Source organism: Phyllobates terribilis, unplaced genomic scaffold (assembly GCF_046119375.1).
Source record: "Phyllobates terribilis strain yellow unplaced genomic scaffold, ASM4611937v1 Scaffold_11__3_contigs__length_659146591, whole genome shotgun sequence".
Lineage (NCBI taxonomy): Eukaryota > Metazoa > Chordata > Amphibia > Anura > Dendrobatidae > Phyllobates > Phyllobates terribilis.
The window spans coordinates 374,321,947-374,341,026 of NW_027362771.1; the positions used below are offsets into that span (position 1 = coordinate 374,321,947).

The window sequence follows — 19,080 nt, forward strand, 5'->3', positions numbered from 1 at the left end:
GTGAAGCAGCAGAATCACAGGCAGGAGCCGTCTGTGACCCCTCTATGCCAGCACTGGGTAGGACAGGCAGGAAGTTACCAACAATCTGCCTGTTAGCTCATAGGTCCATAGTAAATAAAAAATAAAAAAAAGAAACAAATTCTGGATAATCCCTTAGAGTTTTGAAAAAAAAAATCCATTTTCTTCTAACTACAGTATTATTTCCTCCAATATGTAAAGTAGTGCGAGTCTGGACCACTTGATAAGTGATAGGCCACGATAAGCACATCCAAATATGACGTATCAATGGCATGACTGCTCTGTGTCATATTCAGTTATTAAATATCGAGCTTTAAACTAGTAATAAGTAGAACAATCTATATGTTTACGTAACATTGTTGCATTATGAAGGTGGGGGGCCCAGAAATATTTCTTGCACAGTGGTCCTCTGCAGTCTGTGTCCGCCCCTGGCACAGGATGTTATGGTAATACAGTATTATGGGTTCACTGTTTGGTTGGCACCTGTAAGGTGAGCAGTGTGGCATGCAGTGAATGACTTTTATAGCAGAACAGGTATTTGTGGCTGGTGATGTATAAGGGTGCCACTTTTTTGGACTACTAGGCTGGCGTTGTGGCTGCCTCTGTATAGGGGGGGTATTGGGATGGGCATGATTTTGATGAGCGCATTGTGGTACCTGAAATGCAAAATGGTAATTAAATATTTAAATATAAACTGAGGCGCCCACTGCCTCTTTACAAAGAGGTTCTGCAGCAGCCGAAATGTAAACTCTCTCGACTATACATAATGTTATGCCTGGTGTTTGCATTGTGCCACCATGCTGGTGGTATCACACTGCCCATCCTGTCAGCACCACTGACTGCACAGATAGTAAGAAGCCGGGGAGCATGGTGACACTGCCGCCCACATGGAGGAGGAGGAGGAAGAAGATGACGGTCCCGGGTCCGGGGCCAATGAGCGCGGCTCTTGTACGTGGAGTAGGAGGAAGAAGCCGGTGCTGCTCACACACCGGACCGGAGCACGGAGCTGAGGCGCAATGTCTGGAGGAGCGGAGCGACCCTTCTATACACAGCTGCCGAAAGTGGTGAGACCTCCGATATTACCGGCACAGGCCTGATTTCAGCTCACTGCGTGTGATAGCCTTATATCAGTCCGGCACTCGTCCTTGTTACACAGCAGCGCAGTCTTGGGCACCTTGTGTCTACTGCTGACAGTCCTGCACTGGTCCTTCTTACACGGCAGCCCTCTCCTAGGCACTTTATAGCCACTGCTGATAGTCCCTTACACGGCAGCACTCTCCTGGGCACCTTACTGGGTACTTGTGTCTACTGCTGACAGTCCTGCACTGGTCCTTCTTACACAGCAGCACTCTCCTGGACACATGGAAGCCACTGCTGATAGTCCCTTACATGGCAGCACGCTCCTGGGCACCTTACTGGGTACTTGTGTCTACTGCTGACAGTCCTGCACTGGTCCTTCTTACACGGCAGCACTCTCCTGGGCACTTTGTAGCCACTGCTGATAGTCCCTTACACGGCAGCACTCTCCTGGGCACCTTGTAGCCATTGCTGACAGTCTCTGCACTCGTCCTTGTTACACGGCAGCACTCTCCTGGGCACCTTACTGGGTACTTGTGTCTACTGCTGACAGTCCTGCACTGGTCCTTACATGGCGGCACTCTCCTGGACACTTTGTAGCCACTGCTGATAGTCACTTACACGGCAGCACTCTCCTGGGCACCTTGTAGCCACTGCTGATAGTCCCTTACATGGCAGCACTCTCCTGGGCACCTTGTAGCCATTGCTGACAGTCTCTGCACTCGTCCTTGTTACACGGCAGCACTCTCCTGGGTACCTTACTGGGTACTTGTGTCTACTGCTGACATTCCTGCACTGGTCCTTATTACACAGCAGCACAGTCCTAAGCACCTTACTGGGTACATTGTAAGTGCAAATAACCTGAGGGCTATTCGTAGTGACCTATTAGTGACTGAACACAGAAAGGATGATTACTATTGACCAAATCAGCAGTTCAGGATTTGGGGACCATAGTGATCCTCCACATACATTCCCCAATATTACTGGAGAGAGCAGTAAGTTATACTTCAACATTATTTCTTATAGGGGTCCATTTTGGGACAGTCATTTATGTTACTCGCTTATATAGCACTTACATATTCTGCATCTCTTTACAGACACCTGTGACTGTGCATGACTGAATTATTACTTCTCTGTGAGACATCAGACGCTATGGAGTGGCGCTGTTGGTAGTTGTGTGGATTTTTTTTTCTTATGGTAATTTTTTGTGCTTAGTAATACTAGGACTAATAGGATAGAGTATCTTATAAATATCCAAATTTAGAAGGGACTACCTAAATATCTGTCTGAAAACCGTCGTGATCTACATTGAGCATCTGGCATGTATAGATCGGGACATGACGACATTTTCTGTTCACATGTACGGTACTTATTCCTCTTCATGGTTCTCTTTTTTTTGTTTAAAATGGTGTGTACTTCACAGATTAAATGTCAATTAAGGGGGACAAAACAGATCATAACTTATAGCCATCTGGATGAGTCGTTCATCATGGATCCAACACGAACAAAGCCAAAGTGATTCTACAGTGTTAGTCTAGATTAGGCATTTATTAACCAAAACTATATAAAAGAAACCCGTACAAAATGCTTTACAATACAAGTTAATAGGGTCAGAAGAGGCGTCTTTTTGAGCGTTTTACCAGTATATTTGCTTGGAAAAAGCTTCTGCGGTTTCATCATTGTGGAAAGGCATTTTCATGTCACTTTCGGCCATCTTTGAAAAAATGGGCGAAAGTGGTGATGCCCATTCGTCTAAAGGGATGTCAAGTTTAAACACACAGAGGGCCAAAATGAAAAACTTGGACAAAGTCGCAGGCCAACCAGTATACAGTATAAGGAGCCCCACATAGTCCTCCATACAGAATAATGGGCCCCACATAGTCTTCCATACAGAATAATGGCTCCACACAGTCCTTCATACAGTATAATGGGCCCCACATAGTCCTACACACAGTATAATGGGCCCCACATAGTCCTCCGTACAGTATAATGGGCCCCACACAGTCTTCCATACAGAATAATGGCTCCACACAGTCCTTCATACAGTATAATGGGCCCCACATAGTCCTACACACAGTATAATGGGCCCCACATAGTCCTGCACACAGTATAATGGGCCCAACATAGTCCTGCACACAGTATAATGGGCCCCACATAGTCCTGCACACAGTATAATGGGCCCCACATAGTCCTCCACACAGTATAATGGGCCCCACATAGTCCTCCACACAGTATAATGGCCCCACATAGTCCTCCACACAGTATAATGGGCCCCACACAGTCCTCCATACAGAATAATGGCTCCACACAGTCCATACAGAATAATGGGTCCCACACAGTCCTCCATACTGTATAATGGGCCCCACACAGTCCTCCATACTGTATAATGGGCCCCACACAGTCCTTCATACTGTATAATGGGCCCCACACAGTCCTCCATACAGAATAATGGCTCCACACAGTCCTCCATACAGAATAATGGCTCCACACAGTCCTCCATACACAATGTCTCCACACAGTCCTCCATACAGAATAATGGCTCCACACAGTCCTCCATACACAATGTCTCCACACAGTCCTCCATACAGTATAATGGGCCCCACACAGTCGTCCATACAGAATAATGGCTCCACACAGTCCTCCATACAGAATAATGGGTCCCACGTGCTGGAGTTTGACATGTGTGGTCTAATTCATCAGACGACAAAGACGTCAGGGTAGAGAAGAATTAAGTTATGGAAATTTCAATGCCCAATCTGTTTTCGCTTTTAAGGAACCTAAGCCTCTTCCCGTGTTGTCTGGCAGCTTTCACCACTTTCCCTGTTGAAACCAAATGGCGCTCAGCCGAGTGCTGGGTCCTGGGGAGGTAGTTGTCTCGTGTATGGCCAGCCTTAGCCGGTAAGCCTCTGTGAACACAACATGAGGTAACATAAGGCGACTGATGCTCATACATGACCTAAACTCTCAGTGCAGATGGTCTACTGATAACATGAATGTTCTCCCTGATACTGGAGGCCTCATGGGTTGGTTAGAAAAAAGTGTCAATACCTACAGTAGTATAAGTGACTAATTATTAATCTCATAATCTAAATTATGACTTCTTCAAACTTAATATTTCTAATGTTTACAGCCATACTCAGACACGCACTTTAATTCTTTGCTCACAAGACTGGACTCCATGAGGTTTGGAGGGTCTAAATAATTAAATAATAAATGTACATATGTATTTATGTGTGTGTGTATATATATATATATATATATATATATAATATATATATTTCCTGTGTAAATAATGTAAAATTGTGAGGGAAATTTTACAATTCTTGCATAGAAAACTGTACTGTGTGAATCTGGAGATATCATTACCCAACATAAATAGCCAGAGGGTTGTCACTGTTTTTTTATATATAACTGTACAACCCCCAAAAAAATATAAAAATGCAATATGAAGCAATAAGTGTTCATCATCAGATTGCAGACACTGTCACAAGATCCGGGAGGGTGAGAGGTTGGCACTGCCTCTGGTAGATGGGGGCCAATCTGGTTCCATTAAGGTGCCCATTGTTTTGATGGGGAATAAAACCAATGCTGGCAGTGCTATTTTCACATTAATGTTCCTTTTATGATTCATTCTGTCAGGCACTATACAGTGGGTTCAGCAGAGTTTTGTGATTTACGTCATAGTCGTAAGCCACAGCACAGATGTGAACAGTACGTAAGACAATATGTGCATCTATTTAGGGTAACAATCACATATATGTGAAGGTGTTTTCAGTCATTGAATGTTTCTAGAATACGGGAAAATCAACAAATTCAGTTGAAGTTCACAATATAATCTGATCATTGATATTGCTGGGTTGCCTCTTCTAGGAGCTGCATGCCCACCTGAATGGCTCGATAAGTTCTTCCACCATGAAAAAGCTCATGGCACAAAAACCTCATCTTCAAGTTCAGAATGGAATGACGATGATAGACAAAGGACAGAAGAGGAGTCTAGAAGAGTAAGTATGTGATCTCATCACAGGACATGTAACATGTTTTTGTATTTCGTTATTTGACGTAATCAGCCGAGTACGACTTGCTGAGCGTTTTCCTTGGAGTCACTTATCTCTACATTTACAGCCTCCACGAGATGACGGTCAGGGACAGTATGTGCCACATACAGGTGCTTCTCACTAAATTAGAATATCATCAAAAAGTTAATTTATGTCAGTTCTTCAATACTAAAAGTGAAACTCATATATTTTATATAGAGTCATTACAAACAGTGATCTATTTCAAGTGTTTATTTCTGTTAATGTTAATGATTAAGGCTCACAGCCAATGAAAACTCACAAGTCATTATCTCAGTAAATTAAAACAATTAACAAAAAACACCTGCAAAGGCTTCCTAAGCATTTAAAAAGGTCCCTTAGTCTGTTTCAGTAGGCTCCACAATCGTGGGGAAGACTGCTGACTTGACAGATGTCCAGAAGGCAGTCATTGACACTCTCCACAAGGTCCCAGAGTTCCAGTTTTCATTTGGAAATCAAGGTCCCATAGTCTGGAGGAAGAGTAGAGAGACACACAATCCAAGCTGCTTGAGGTCTAGTGTGAAGTTTCCACAATCAGTGATGGTTTGGGGAGCCATGTCATCTGCTGGTGTAGGTCCACTGTGTTTCATCAAGACCAAAGTCAGCGCAGCCATCTACCAGGAAATGTTAAAGCACTTCATGCTTCCCTCTGCCGACAAGCTTTTTGGAGATGGAAATGTCATTCTCCAGCAGGACTTGGCAATTGTCCACACTGCCAAAAGTACCAATACCTGGTTTAAAAACAACAGGATCACTGTGCTTGATTGGCCAGAAATCTCATCTGACCTTAACCCCATAGAGAATCTATGGGGTAAAGTCAAGAGGAAGATGAGAGACACCAGACCCAACAATGCAGACGAGCTGAAGGCTGCTATCAAAGCAACCTGGGCTTCCATAACACCTCAGCAGTGCCGCAGGCTGATCGCCTCCATGCCACACCGCATTGATGCAGTAATTGATGGAAAAGGAGCCCCGACCAAGTATTGAGGGCATTTACTGAACATACATTTCAGATTTTAAAAACATTTTTCAAGCTGTTGTTATAAAGTATTCTAATTTACTGATATAATGACTTTTGTGTTTTCATTGGCTGTAAGCCATAATCATCAACATTAATAGAAATAAACACTTGAAATAGATCACTCTGTTTATAATGACTCTATATAATACATGAGTTTCCCTTTTTGTATTGAAGAACTGAAATAAATTAACTTTTTGATGATATTCTAATTTTGTGAGAAGCACCTGTAGGTACTTCTTGCCATGATGCGCTTCCTAAACAATTCTGGAACACTTTTTCTTCAGACTTTTATAACTACATTGTGCCATTTCTCTGTTATTAATCCTAAAAATGTGTGAATAACTGAGTGTCACCAGTTGGGTATGTGTCTCTTAACAATTGCCATTGTCCAATAAGTGCTACCAGTGTAGTGACGCATCCCTTTGACAAAGGGGTGGGGGTGATAGCATCCTGTCAATTTATTCAAACATTTTTAGGAGGAGTAATGGCGGTACAGTGCAATCCAGAGTTCTTAGAAAAGACGATCCAGAATTGTTATTTCTTAGAAAAAGCCATCATATTCTAAAAGACAGATGTCAGGAGAGGTGACAGGTCCCCTTTAATGGCTAATAGAAATGGTGCATGTAGTGCTTAGCTGAATAGGCTGTCCATTCTGCTGTCCAACAGTGCTAGATTGCTCTGACTGTGCCACTCGCCTATCCCTCTCCTCCCAGCTCAATTGTACCAGTAACCTAATTAGAACCTATAAATATCTAGAAGTTTAGACAACAATACAATACTAGCCAAAAAGATAAACTTCCTTGGAAAATACAATAATTAATCTTTATTAAATATAATTAGACCGACAATAAAACACAATTAAAAAAGGTTAACTGCAGAGACTGATAAGAATGGTAAATCTACAACAAGTTTCTGTGCCCTTCAAATAATGTGCTCAGAAGAACATATTTGTGTCGAATAAGAATCCTGCATAAATAAAGGGTATTATAGCCCACATGGAGAAATGCATAACCTATGACCAGGAGCTAAGTGCTGTCAAAGATCATATAATATCTCCCCCTAGTGGTGTAATGCTGAACACACCTAATACAAGATTTTATACAAAATGCAAAAAACAAACCAAAATGAAATAAATAAAGTACAAAGTGAATAATCAATAAAAGTTTTGAACTGGCATTTTTGTGTGCAAATGCTAAACCGCCCCAGGAATGTCACATAGTAAAAATGAATAAAGTGCTAGTGCTCCAATACTATAACACTACTGAGACAGTAAATACAAAAGCACACAAATGTCAGATACACCCCAGTGGTCTGGGGAAATATAGTCAGGGAAAACACATTAGAAGGTAAGTAAATACATAATAGTTACCAAAATAGACCCTCTGATGCGCATTTCGCATCAATGCTTCCTCAGGAAGGGTATATACTGAGTGAATGGAACCGTGGACTTTTTATATACCAGCGAGCCAGGCAAGTAGATGATGGCCAGCTTTCTTCCTGCACTTCACAGGGCATGTGGGTCTGTCTAAAAGACATCGCTACATGCACAGTAAAGAGAAGCGCTCTATGGTCGTTGGATACAAAGCGAGGCCTCATATATTAGTAGTAAAGAGGGGGGAATGGATGAATGAGCGAGAGTGAGAACACACTGAGCATGTGTCAGAACAAACAGCCGACACATGCTCAGTACAAGGTAAGGCAAGTCCAGCCCCTGGAGCAGATGTCATTGATGAGCTTCTGTTCTAAGGGTAGAGGGGCAGTGAAGGGGAATGAGCCAGAGGAAGGGACAGGAGGACTAGCCCATGGAGTTTCAAACAAAACCTCATTGGAAGTGTAAAAAAAGAAGAAACAGACAGGGCAATTCTGATGTAAATTAGAGGAATACTTAGTTTTATTTGATAGGAAATTAGAATAAGATATTGTACAACCCCTTTAATTCTATGTTTGTCTAGAGTATATTGCCAATATATAGGTTTAAATACTTGTATGTCTGAGTGCATATAAGGCCATGTTCCCATGTAGCATAAATACTTTGTTAAAGAAAATCTGCTGCATTTAACTCAACAAAAGGGGATGTGATTACTTGAAAGCGCACGTACGTTCAGTATGTTTAATGATGCTATGAACTATGCATTTTTTATCTATAGGCTTCTGTGGGGAACCCAAGCAAATAAACACATATAAGAATACACATTTGTCTTTCTAAGTGCAGAATCTCAACATTTCTGCACTAAAAAATGCATAAAAATGTAGCTTTAAATGTGCACCCAAACCGCATCAATTGAAAGAAATTATGCATCAAAAAGCCACAATAATCAGAGAAGATTGTTATTGTATATTTTGGCGCAGACTCATGCAGAAAACTCCCAGATAAAGAACAGCTAGAAAAAAAAAACGCAGCATGTGGGTTAAAGCTGAACATGTCCTAAGTAATTATCTGCTTAATGCGATTGTGTAACTTGTTTACAAAATCCTGTTTGATGAGCTGGATAATGTTGTATATGTCTAGAAGAATAAGAACAGCCTATGTGCAGGACATATCAAACCTGCATACAGCGGGTATGGAAAATATTCAGACCCCTTTAAATTTTTCACTCTTTGTTTCATTGCAGCCATTTGGTAAATTCTAAAAAGTTCATTTTTTTTCTCATTAAAGTACACTCTGCACCCCACCTTGACTGAAAAAAACAGAAATGTAGAAATTTTTGCAAATTTATTAAAAAAGAAAAACTGAAATATCCCATGGTCATAAGTATTCAGACCATTTGCTCAGACACTCATATTTAAGTCACATGCAGTCCATTTCCTTGTGATCCTCCTTGAGATGGTTCTACTCCTTCATTGGAGTCCAGCTGTGTTTAATTAAACTGGTAGGACTTGATTTGGAAAGGCACACACCTGTCTATATAAGACCTCACAGCTCACAGTGCATTTCAGACCAAATGAGAATCATGAGCTCAAAGGAATTGCCCAAGGAGTGCAGAGACAGAATTGTGGCAAGGCACAGATCTGGCCAAGGTTACAAAAGAATTTCTGCATTACTCAAGGTTCCTAAGAGCACAGTGGCCTCCATAATCCTTAAATGGAATAAGTTTGGGACCACCAGGAGTCTTCCTAGACGTGGCCATCCAGCCAAACTGAGCAATCGTGGGACAAGAGCCTTGGTGAGCGAGGTCAGTGTGACTGAGCTCCACAGATGCAAAAGGGAGAAGGTTCCACAAAGTCAACTATCACTGCAGCCCTCCACCAGTTGGGCCTTTATGGCAGAGTGGCCCGACTGAAGCCTCTCCTCAGTTCAAGACATATGAAAGCCCGCATAGAGTTTGCTCAAAAACACTTGAAGGACTCCCAGACTGAGAAATAAGATTCTCTGGTCTGATGAGACGAAGATAGAACTTTTTGGTGATAATTCTAAGACCTATGTGTGGAGAAAACCAGGCACTGCTCATCACCTGCCCAATACAATCCCAACAGTAAAACATGGTGGTGGCAGCATCATGCTATGGGGATGTTTTTCAGCTGCAGGGACAGGACGACAGGTTGCAATTGAAGGAAACATGAATGCATGCTAAGTACAGAGATATCCTGGATGAAAACCTCTTCCAGAGTGCTCTGAACCTCAGACTTGGCCCAAGGTTCACCTTCTAACAAGACAATGACCCTAAGCACACAGCTAAAATAACAAAAGAGTGGCTTCAGAACAACTCTGTGAACATTCTTGACTGGCCCAGCCAGAGCCCTGACCTAAACCCAATTGAGCATCTCTGGAGAGACCTGAAAATGGCTGTCCACCAACGTTCTCCATCCAACCTTACGTAACTGGAGAGGATCTGCAAGGAAGAATGGCAGAGGATCCCCAAATCCAGGTGTGAAAAATGTGTTGCATCATTCCCAAGAAGACTCACAGCTGTACTAGCTCAAAAGGGTGCTTCTACTCAATACTGAGCAAGCGGTCTGAATACTTATGACTATGTGGTATTTCAGTTTTTCTTTTTTAATAAATTTGCAAAAATTTCTACATTTCTGTTTTTTTTTCAGTCAAGATGGGGTGCAGAGTGTACTTTAATGAGAAAAAAAATGAACTTTCTAGAATTTACCAAATGGCTGCAATGAAACAAAGAGTGAAAAATTTTAAGGAGTCTGAATACTTTCCGTACCCACTGTATACTAGATGATGTACAATGAGGCAGATTTATCAAAAGTGTCTGAAAGAGTTTTTGTTTTTTGATCCATAGAAACTAATCACTTCACAGCTTTCATTTTACCAAAGCAGTTTAAAAAATATCTTCTCTTTTTGACACTTTTGATAAATGAGGCCCAGTATCAGTATAAGGCCACGCTCACATGTTCAGTATTTGGTCAGTATTTCACATCGGTATTTGTAAGCTAAACCCAGGAGTGGGTAAGAAATGCAAAAGTGGTGACGTGTTTCTATTCAGGGCTGTGGAGTCTGAGTCGGAGCCCCTTTTGGTGGAGTATAAAATGGACCAACTCCGACTCCTAAAATATATAATAAATTGGGTACAGTAGTTTAATGCAGTTTCTGGGGAATATTTTTTTCATAAGAATTTGAGAAATTATGAAATGTCCTATAAATATCTGTCCTATTCCTGATCTAAGGGTCTAGACTTTTAGCTGAGATGAATCCGTGCTACAGTAAATTTATCATTTAGACATGAGCCATGTATGAGGGAGTCGGAGTCGGTGTCATAGAAATTGAGGAGTTGGAGTCGGAGGTTTGGCTTACCGACTCCACAGCCCTGTTTCTATTATACTTTTCCTCTGACTGTTCCACTTCTGATTTTGGCTTACAAACACTGAACGTGTGAACATGGCCTTTGTCAATATGTCTACATCAGTTTATATTTAATTTTCTACTGAAATCTAGGTTTAAACTATGTCTTCACCATGGTGGCAATTTTGTTTTTCATTTTTCAGTGGTTTCTGGTATTTTTAGCTTCTATTGTATAGCATTGTTTTCATACCTATTACAGATATATTACTACAATTGATCATCAGTCTTCTGTTCCTAATCTCATCTCATTACTTCTAGATGTTTTCAAATTTTCCGAATAATTCACCAGATTACAGATACAGCAGAAGACATATTACTGGTATGTACCATTATTGTTAATAGGTTCATTGTTATTACGTAAATTGTACATTACCCTACCAGGCTGGGTATTAGTTTCTGCCATCTGGCTGATATTCACCACTTACAGTGGGAAAAAAAAAGTATTTAGTCAGCCACCAATTGTGCAAGTTCTCCCACTTAAAATGATGAGAGAGGCCTGTAATTGACATCATAGGTAGACCTCAACTATGAGAGACAAAATGAGAAAACAAATCCTGAAAATCACATTGTCTGATTTGGAAAGAAATTTTTTTCAAATTTTGGTGGAAAATAAGTATTTGGTCAATTACAAAAGTACATCTCAATACTTTGTTATATATCCTTTGTTGGCAATGACAGGTCAAACATTTTCTGTAAGTCTTCACAAGGTTGGCACACACTTGCAGGTATGTTGGCCCATTCCTCCATGCAGATCTCCTCTAGAGCAGTGATGTTTTGGGGCTGTCGCTGGGCAACACAGACTTTCAACTCCCTCCAAAGTTTTTCTATAGGGTTTAGATCTGGAGACTGGCTAGGCCACTCCAGGACCTTGAAATGCTTCTTACGAAGCCACTCCTTCGTTGCCCTGGCGCTGTGCTTGGGATCATTGTCATGCTGAAAGACCCATCTTCAATGCCCTTGCTGATGGAAGGAGGTTTGCACTCAAAATCTCATGATACATGGCCCCATTCGTTCTTTCATGTACACGGATCAGCCGTCCTTGTCCCTTAGCAGAGAAACAGCCCCAAAACATGATGTTGCCACCCCCCATGATTCACAGTAGGTATGGTGTTCTTTGGATGCAACTCAGCATTCTTTCTCCTCCAAACACACAGAGTTGTGTTTCTACCAAAGAGTTCTACTTTGGTTTCATCTGACCATATGACATTCTTCAAATACTCTTCTGGATCATCCAAATGCTCTCTAGCAAACTTCAGACTGGCCCGGACATGTAATGGCTTAAGCAGGGGGACACATCTGGCACTGCAGGATCTGAGTCCCTGGCGGCGTAGTGTGTTACTGATGGTAGCTTGTGTAACTTTGGTCCCAGCTCTCTGCAGGTCATTTACTAGGTCCCTCCGTGTGGTTCTGGGATTTTTGCTCACCGTTCGAGATCATTTTGACCCCACGGGGTGAGATCTTGTATGGAGCCCCAGATCGAGGGAGGTTATCAGTGGTCTTGTATGTCTTCCATTTTCTAATTATTGCTCCCACAGTTGATTTCTTCACACCAAGCTGCTTGCTTATTGCAGATTCAGTCATCACAGCCTGGTGCAGGGCTGCAATTTTGTTTCTGGTGTCCTTCGACAGCTCTTTGGTCTTCACCATTGTGGAGTTTGGAGTGCGACTGTTTGAGGTTGCGGACAGGTGTGTTTTATACTGATAACAAGCTCAAACAGGTGCCAGTACTACAGCTAATGAGTGGAGGACAGAGGAGCCTCTTAAAGAAGAAGTTACAGGTCTGTGAGAGTCAGAAATCTTGCTTGTTTGTAATTGACCAAATACTTCTTTTCCACCAAAATTTGAAAAAAATTTCTTTCCAAATCAGATAATGTGATTTTCAGGATTTCTTTTCTCATTTTGTGTCTCATAGTTGAGGTCTACCTATGATGTAAATTACAGGCCTCTCATCTTAAGTGGGAGAACTTGCACAATTAGTGGCTGACTAAATACTTTTTTTCCCCATTGGAAGCTTAGTGGAGCGCTGCGGCCTCTCACTGTGGAGCGCTGCGGCCTCTCACTGTGGAGCGCTGCGGCCTCTCACTGTGGAGCGCTGCGGCCTCTCACTGTGGAGCGCTGCGGCCTCTCACTGTGGAGCTGTTACGCTTTCGCCCGGACTGACTGGCGTGAGCGTGATTAGTGATCCCACTGTACCATGAACCGAGGAGTGCCTGGAGGGGCGTAACTAAGTATCAACCCGATCCGACCAAGGTCGCACGGCGGCTCAGTCGACTCCGTGAACCAAGGCGGAACCGAGCAGAGGGACCAGGTGCTACTGCAGGTCAGACCCCGGTCACAGCTGTTGACCCACACCGGGGAATGCAGGAACAGGCAGGTTAGACTGGCATGTAGACAGGTGGGTACTGGCAAACACGGCTGGTATGCAGACAGTATGCAGACAGACAGGCTGAGCAGAGCAAAACCCGCAGATGCTGTAGACAAGCTAAGCAGAGCAAAACCTGCAGATGCGGTAGACGAGCTGAGCAGAGCAAAACCCGCAGATGCGGTAGACGAGCTGAGCAGAGCAAAACCCGCAGATGCGGTAGACGAGCTGAGCAGAGCAAAACCGGCAGATGCGGTAGACGAGCTGAGCAGAGCAAAACCGGCAGATGCGGTAGACGAGCTGAGCAGAGCAAAACCGGCAGATGCGGTAGATGAGCTGAGCAGAGCAAAACCGGCAGATGCGGTAGACGAGCTGAGCAGAGCAAAACCCGCAGATGCGGTAGACGAGCTGAGCAGAGCAAAACCCGCAGATGCGGTAGACGAGCTGAGCAGAGCAAAACCCGCAGATGCGGTAGACGAGCTGAGCAGAGCAAAACCCGCAGATGCGGTAGACGAGCTGAGCAGAGCAAAACCCGCAGATGCGGTAGACGAGCTGAGCAGAGCAAAACCCGCAGATGCGGTAGACGAGCTGAGCAGAGCAAAACCCGCAGATGCGGTAGACGAGCTGAGCAGAGCGGAACCGCCGGAGCGGTGAACAATCAGAGCATAAGGTGAAGGCGGACAGGACAGGGCTCTGTTCACATGGAACAGACCGGAGAATACAGGAGGATGGTTAAGTCACAAGAGGTAGATACGGAGGCAGGAAAAGGGGACAAGCAGAAGCAGATACACACAAAGTACTTACAATGAAGTAGCGAGTGGACACAAAACTCACAAACAGAAGTACAGAGACAACGAGTTGGAGTTAGGTGCAAGTTCAGACACTGCAGGCAAAGGGAAGGTACGGACATAGAGAGAAACAAGTAACGGGCTAGGACACTGTTCAGACAGGAACTGAACCGGGAATAAGATACAGGAACGAGCCTGGGAACTCAGCCCCCAGGGTGGCGGAAACAGACTAGAAGTCAGAGATACAGGTAGCGGCCCTGGGTACTCGGCCCCCATGGTGGCGGAAACAGACTAGAAGTCACAGGTACAGGAAAAGGCCCTGGGTACTCAGCCCTCAGGATGGCGGACAGGCTACAGTCAGGTCAGGACCTGGCACCTCAGTTGAAAAAGACAAACTGAGTGAAAGTGTTGCTCAGGCACCTCCTACTGCGTGGAGGGGGTTTAAGTATCCAGTGACTCACAGCAATAGGCTGGGGACGCATTAGGACTGTGCACACGGTAGCTATAAGAAACAAGCAGAAAGCCGCGCCGACGCCCTAAGCAATCAGACAAGAGACATGGACACAGCAGGAACTGAAACAAAGAGTGCAGCATGGACTGACAAGTAAGATTGCGGTCTTGCATGGTGGGAGGTGGTGCACCATGCAAGCACGCCGCCAGGAATGTTACAGGAGCGCTGCGGCCTCTCATTGTGGAGCCCTGCGGCCTCTCACTGTGGAGCGCTGCTCCTGCAATAAAAGTACAATAAGATTACAATACACAAGTATAACAATGAAGTATAAGCATATTAAGCACAAACCCATCAAAGGTCCTCTCCTGCTGGAATGGCGCCTGCCCCAATGTGCGTTTCGGCAATTTGCCTTTGTCTGTTACACACAGGGATTAGGAAACTTCCTTTATAATCATGCAGGGATGTAAGTGACCCAAGCTTGTTATACATAACGTTCCAGGATTGCTCATTCATTTATAGTTCTAGGGCACCATGATTTATATAAGCAATCACTGCTGGGTAGGGTACAGATGGGTGGGAAAGTCACATCTGGGGTTACCACATATAGGGAGAATTGGGTTCATGGACACGACATAGTGGCTTGAAGCAACCAAGAAAGGGAGATGGAGAGAGCAAGCCAAGGATGAGTGCTGAGCTCTGGGGTTGTGCAGCTAAGAGAAATGGTTGTAATGCGTTTTAAATTAAAACTGAAAATGAATGCCCGTACACGTGTTTTTTTATGCTGTTGCAGAAAAAAACAGTGTTTTACAATAACATCAAAATGAATGAGATTTCTGAAATCTCATTCATAAGTTGCGTTTTTAGACCTGTAGTGTGTTTTAAAAAAATAAAAATGCAACATATCAATTTTTTCAGCCTTTTTACTGCAGTTTTTCCTTCTTGAGATTAAAATGGATTAGTTGCAAACATGTATAAAAAAACATGCATCACAAAAACTAAATGTGAACATACTTTTAATCTTCCTACTATACTTTAAAAAAAGAAATGTCCAGTGGTCCATTTAGCTGCAGTTTGACTTGTTTCAACATGTAACGAGCTTCCTCCTTGTCAATTTGTCAAGTGTTTAAAGGGGTCTGACTGTCTGGCTTCTTACAGTAGCGAAGCCAGCTGTTATGCACACGCCCGGGCTGAGCGGCGTGTGCGTGTGATTGTAGTGATTCCACTGGACCGTGCCGGAGAGTGAATGCCTGGAGGGGCGTAACTAGGTATTCACCCGATCCGACCAGGGTCGCACGACGGCATACGACGCCAGTGCACCAAGGAGGAACCGAGCAGAGGGACCAGGTGCTACTCCAGGACAGACCCCGGACACGGCTGTTGACCCACACAGGGGAATACAGGAACAGACTGGTAGGCTGGCACACAGACTGGTGGGTATAGGCAGGCACGACTGGTATGCAGGCAGGCGGGTATGCAGGCCGGGGGGTACAGGCAAGCACAGCTAGAGTGCAGACAGGGAGGCACTAGCAGGTAGGAACACAGGCGGGATAGGACCCAGTACACACTGGGACTCAGGAACAATACAGGCAGAGGGGTACAGGCAAGCACAGCTAGAGTGCAGACAGGGAGGCACTAGCAGGTAGGGACACTGGCGGGATAGGACCCAGTACACACTGAGACTCAGGAACAGAACCACAGATGTGGCGGACAAACACAGCAGAGTGAGGCCGCCCAGAGAGGTGAGCGAGAACAGGGCAGGACAAGGCCGCCTGGAGCGGTGAGCAAAGGATCAGAGCTGAGCGAGACTGCCGGAGCAGTGAGCAAGAGTAAAGCAGGACGAGACCGCCTGGAGCGGTGAGCAAGAGTGGAGCAAGACTGCCGGAGCAGTGAGCAAAAGGATAAGAGTGGAGCGAGACTGCCGGAGCAGTGAGCAAAAAGGGTCAGAGCGGAGCAAGGCTGCCGGAGCGGTGAGCAAAGGAGTCAGAGCAGGCTAGAACCGCCGGAGCGGTGAGCAAAGGAGTCAGAGCAGGCTAGAACCGCCGGAGCGGTGAGCAAAGGAGTCAGAGCAGGCTACAACCGCCGGAGCGGTGAGCAAAGGAGTCAGAGCAGGCTACAACCGCCGGAGCGGTGAGCAAAGGAGTCAGAGCAGGCTACAACCGCCGGAGCGGTGAGCAAAGGAGTCAGAGCAGGCTACAACCGCCGGAGCGGTGAGCAAAGGAGTCAGAGCAGGCTACAACCGCCGGAGCGGTGAGCAAAGGAGTCAGAGCAGGCTAGAACCGCCGGAGCGGTGAGCAAAGGAGTCAGAGCAGGCTAGAACCGCCGGAGCGGTGAGCAAAGGAGTCAGAGCAGGCAAGGCTGAGTAGGGGGGACAGGGCTCTGTTCACACGGAACAGACAGGAAGAGAAAGGCAGAGCCAGATACCCACAGGGTACTTGCAGTGAAGTAACGAGTGGACCACAAACTCACAAACGGGAGTACAGAGACAACAAACAGGAGTTAGGTACAAGTTCAGACTCTGCAGAAAAAGGAAAGGAACGGACATAGAGGCAAAACAGGTAAAGGATAGGAGAGAGTTCAGACTGGAACTGAGCGTACGGAGGAGACCGACACTGCAGCGGGATACAGGAGCGGGTCTGGGAATACAGCCCCCAGAGAGGCGGGACGAACAGGCAAGGAGCGTGTTCAGACAGGACAGACAGGATACAGGAGCGGGTCTAGGTAATCGGCCCCTAGAAGGCGGGAGGAACAGGCTAGGAGCGTGTTCAGACAGGACAGACAAGATACAGGAGCGGGTCTAGGTAATCAGCCCCTAGAAGGCAGGAGGAACAGGCTAGGAGCGTGTTCAGACAGGCCTGGAAATACAGCCTCCAGGATAGGCAGACAAGAGAACACAGAACGGGACCTGGCACCTTCAGAGTGCGAGCACACACTGAATGAAACACTATGCTCAGGCAGGAATAGATGGGCGCAGCTGAGCTATATACCAGGTGACAGACAGCAATAGGCTGAGGACGCACAAGGGGTGTGACCCACAGCAGGTACAAAAAGCAGGAAGTGATCGGGCGCCGCCCTTAAGCAGCAGAAACAGACACAAACAGACAGCATGGAGGGAAGCCAGAGAGACATTCTGGACAGGAGATCAAGTGCGCGCTCTTGCACAGTGGGAGATGGACCACCATGCAAGGACGCCGCCAGGTATGTTACACCAACACCCATCTTCATATTTCCATCACTGCTGATGCATAGACAGAAAAGGACCTGGCTTAGCTTTTTGAAATGAGCCTGAACTACCCCTCAGGACTAGTGCTGTATTCTTTACATCAGGGCACTGCACTTTTTTAATTAGATTATATTAGTAGTTTATTGTAGCTTTGACACACATTAAAAAAAAACTTTATGTAACTGCATAACTTCTTTAACATATTAATATTCAATGCAGTCCTGCTCAATTAAACACACATATTGGTATAATGTTTATCATATTAGGCTGTGTGCCGCAGCGGCAATTCTGCCGCAGAAACGCTTAAAAACGCTTGGTAGAAGGTCTGCTATGTTCCCCAATGATAATCCACATGTGCTGTGCAGACGCTGCGGAAATTTCCGCTGCGGATTATCATTGCGGAAAAATCCGGAGCAAAACCAATTATTTTGCGTAATTGCGACGTTTTCGCCGCCATTGACTTGCATTGAATGGCTTAATATCCGCATGACTACATGAGCACATGCAGATATTAAGCGATTCAATGTGCGGATGGTACCCGGATCTGGAGAAGAGGAGACTCTCATCCAAACCCGGGTACCATAGTACCTGTAAAAAAAAGAATTTAAAATAAAAAAATACATTATACTCACCTTCCGATGTCCCCCGGTCTCCTTAGTGATGCGTCCTGGCTCCCCAGCGGCTCGCGATGGTCTAAAAGGACCTTCCATGACGTCATTTAGTCATGTGATGGGTGATGCAACCTCTGACGTCAGCTGTCGCGTGACCTGTCACATGACTAAATGACGTAATGGAAGGTCCTTTTACACCACCGCGAGACACCGGGGCGACCGGATGCATCGGATAAGGAGACTGGGGGCCATCGGAAGGTGAGTATAATGTTTATTTTTTATTTTTTCCATTTTTTTTTAACTAACTTGGTCACACTATATAAAATCCATGCCGGTTGCATGGATTTATATAGTGTGACCAAGTTGTCAAGCACTTTCCAAGTGATGCTAAAATCACTTGGAAAGCCCTTGTCAACCCGCATGCGAAATCGCATGTGCAAATCGCTTGACAAACGCTTGTCCCTGGCAGGAAAAATGCATGTACAATCCGCATGCGTTTTTTCTGCCAGGGAGATGCAGAAATGCTCAGGAAAAATCCAGAGCATTTCTGCATCGTGGGCACATAGCCTTACAAATCGTTCAATTTTCACACAGGACATTTTAGACTCTGACTTCCTGTTCTTTAGAAAAGACTTTTCAGAAGCCTCATAATCGTCAGAGGCAG

General features: G+C 44.8%; 1 protein-coding gene across 2 annotated transcripts in view; it reads left to right on the forward strand.

The window, feature by feature from the left end:
• The first annotated feature begins 925 nt into the window (after nt 1–925).
• Nucleotides 926–19,080, forward strand: part of MAPDA (N6-Methyl-AMP deaminase) — a 52,955-nt gene continuing 34,800 nt past the window's right edge. For both annotated transcript variants that reach the window (XM_073650814.1, XM_073650815.1), the window contains exons 1-3: nt 926–1,082; nt 4,966–5,096; nt 11,243–11,303. In XM_073650814.1, the coding sequence (XP_073506915.1) occupies nt 1,035–1,082; nt 4,966–5,096; nt 11,243–11,303 (240 nt within the window). In that variant the 5' untranslated portion in view covers nt 926–1,034. The remainder of the gene's footprint in view (nt 1,083–4,965; nt 5,097–11,242; nt 11,304–19,080) is intronic.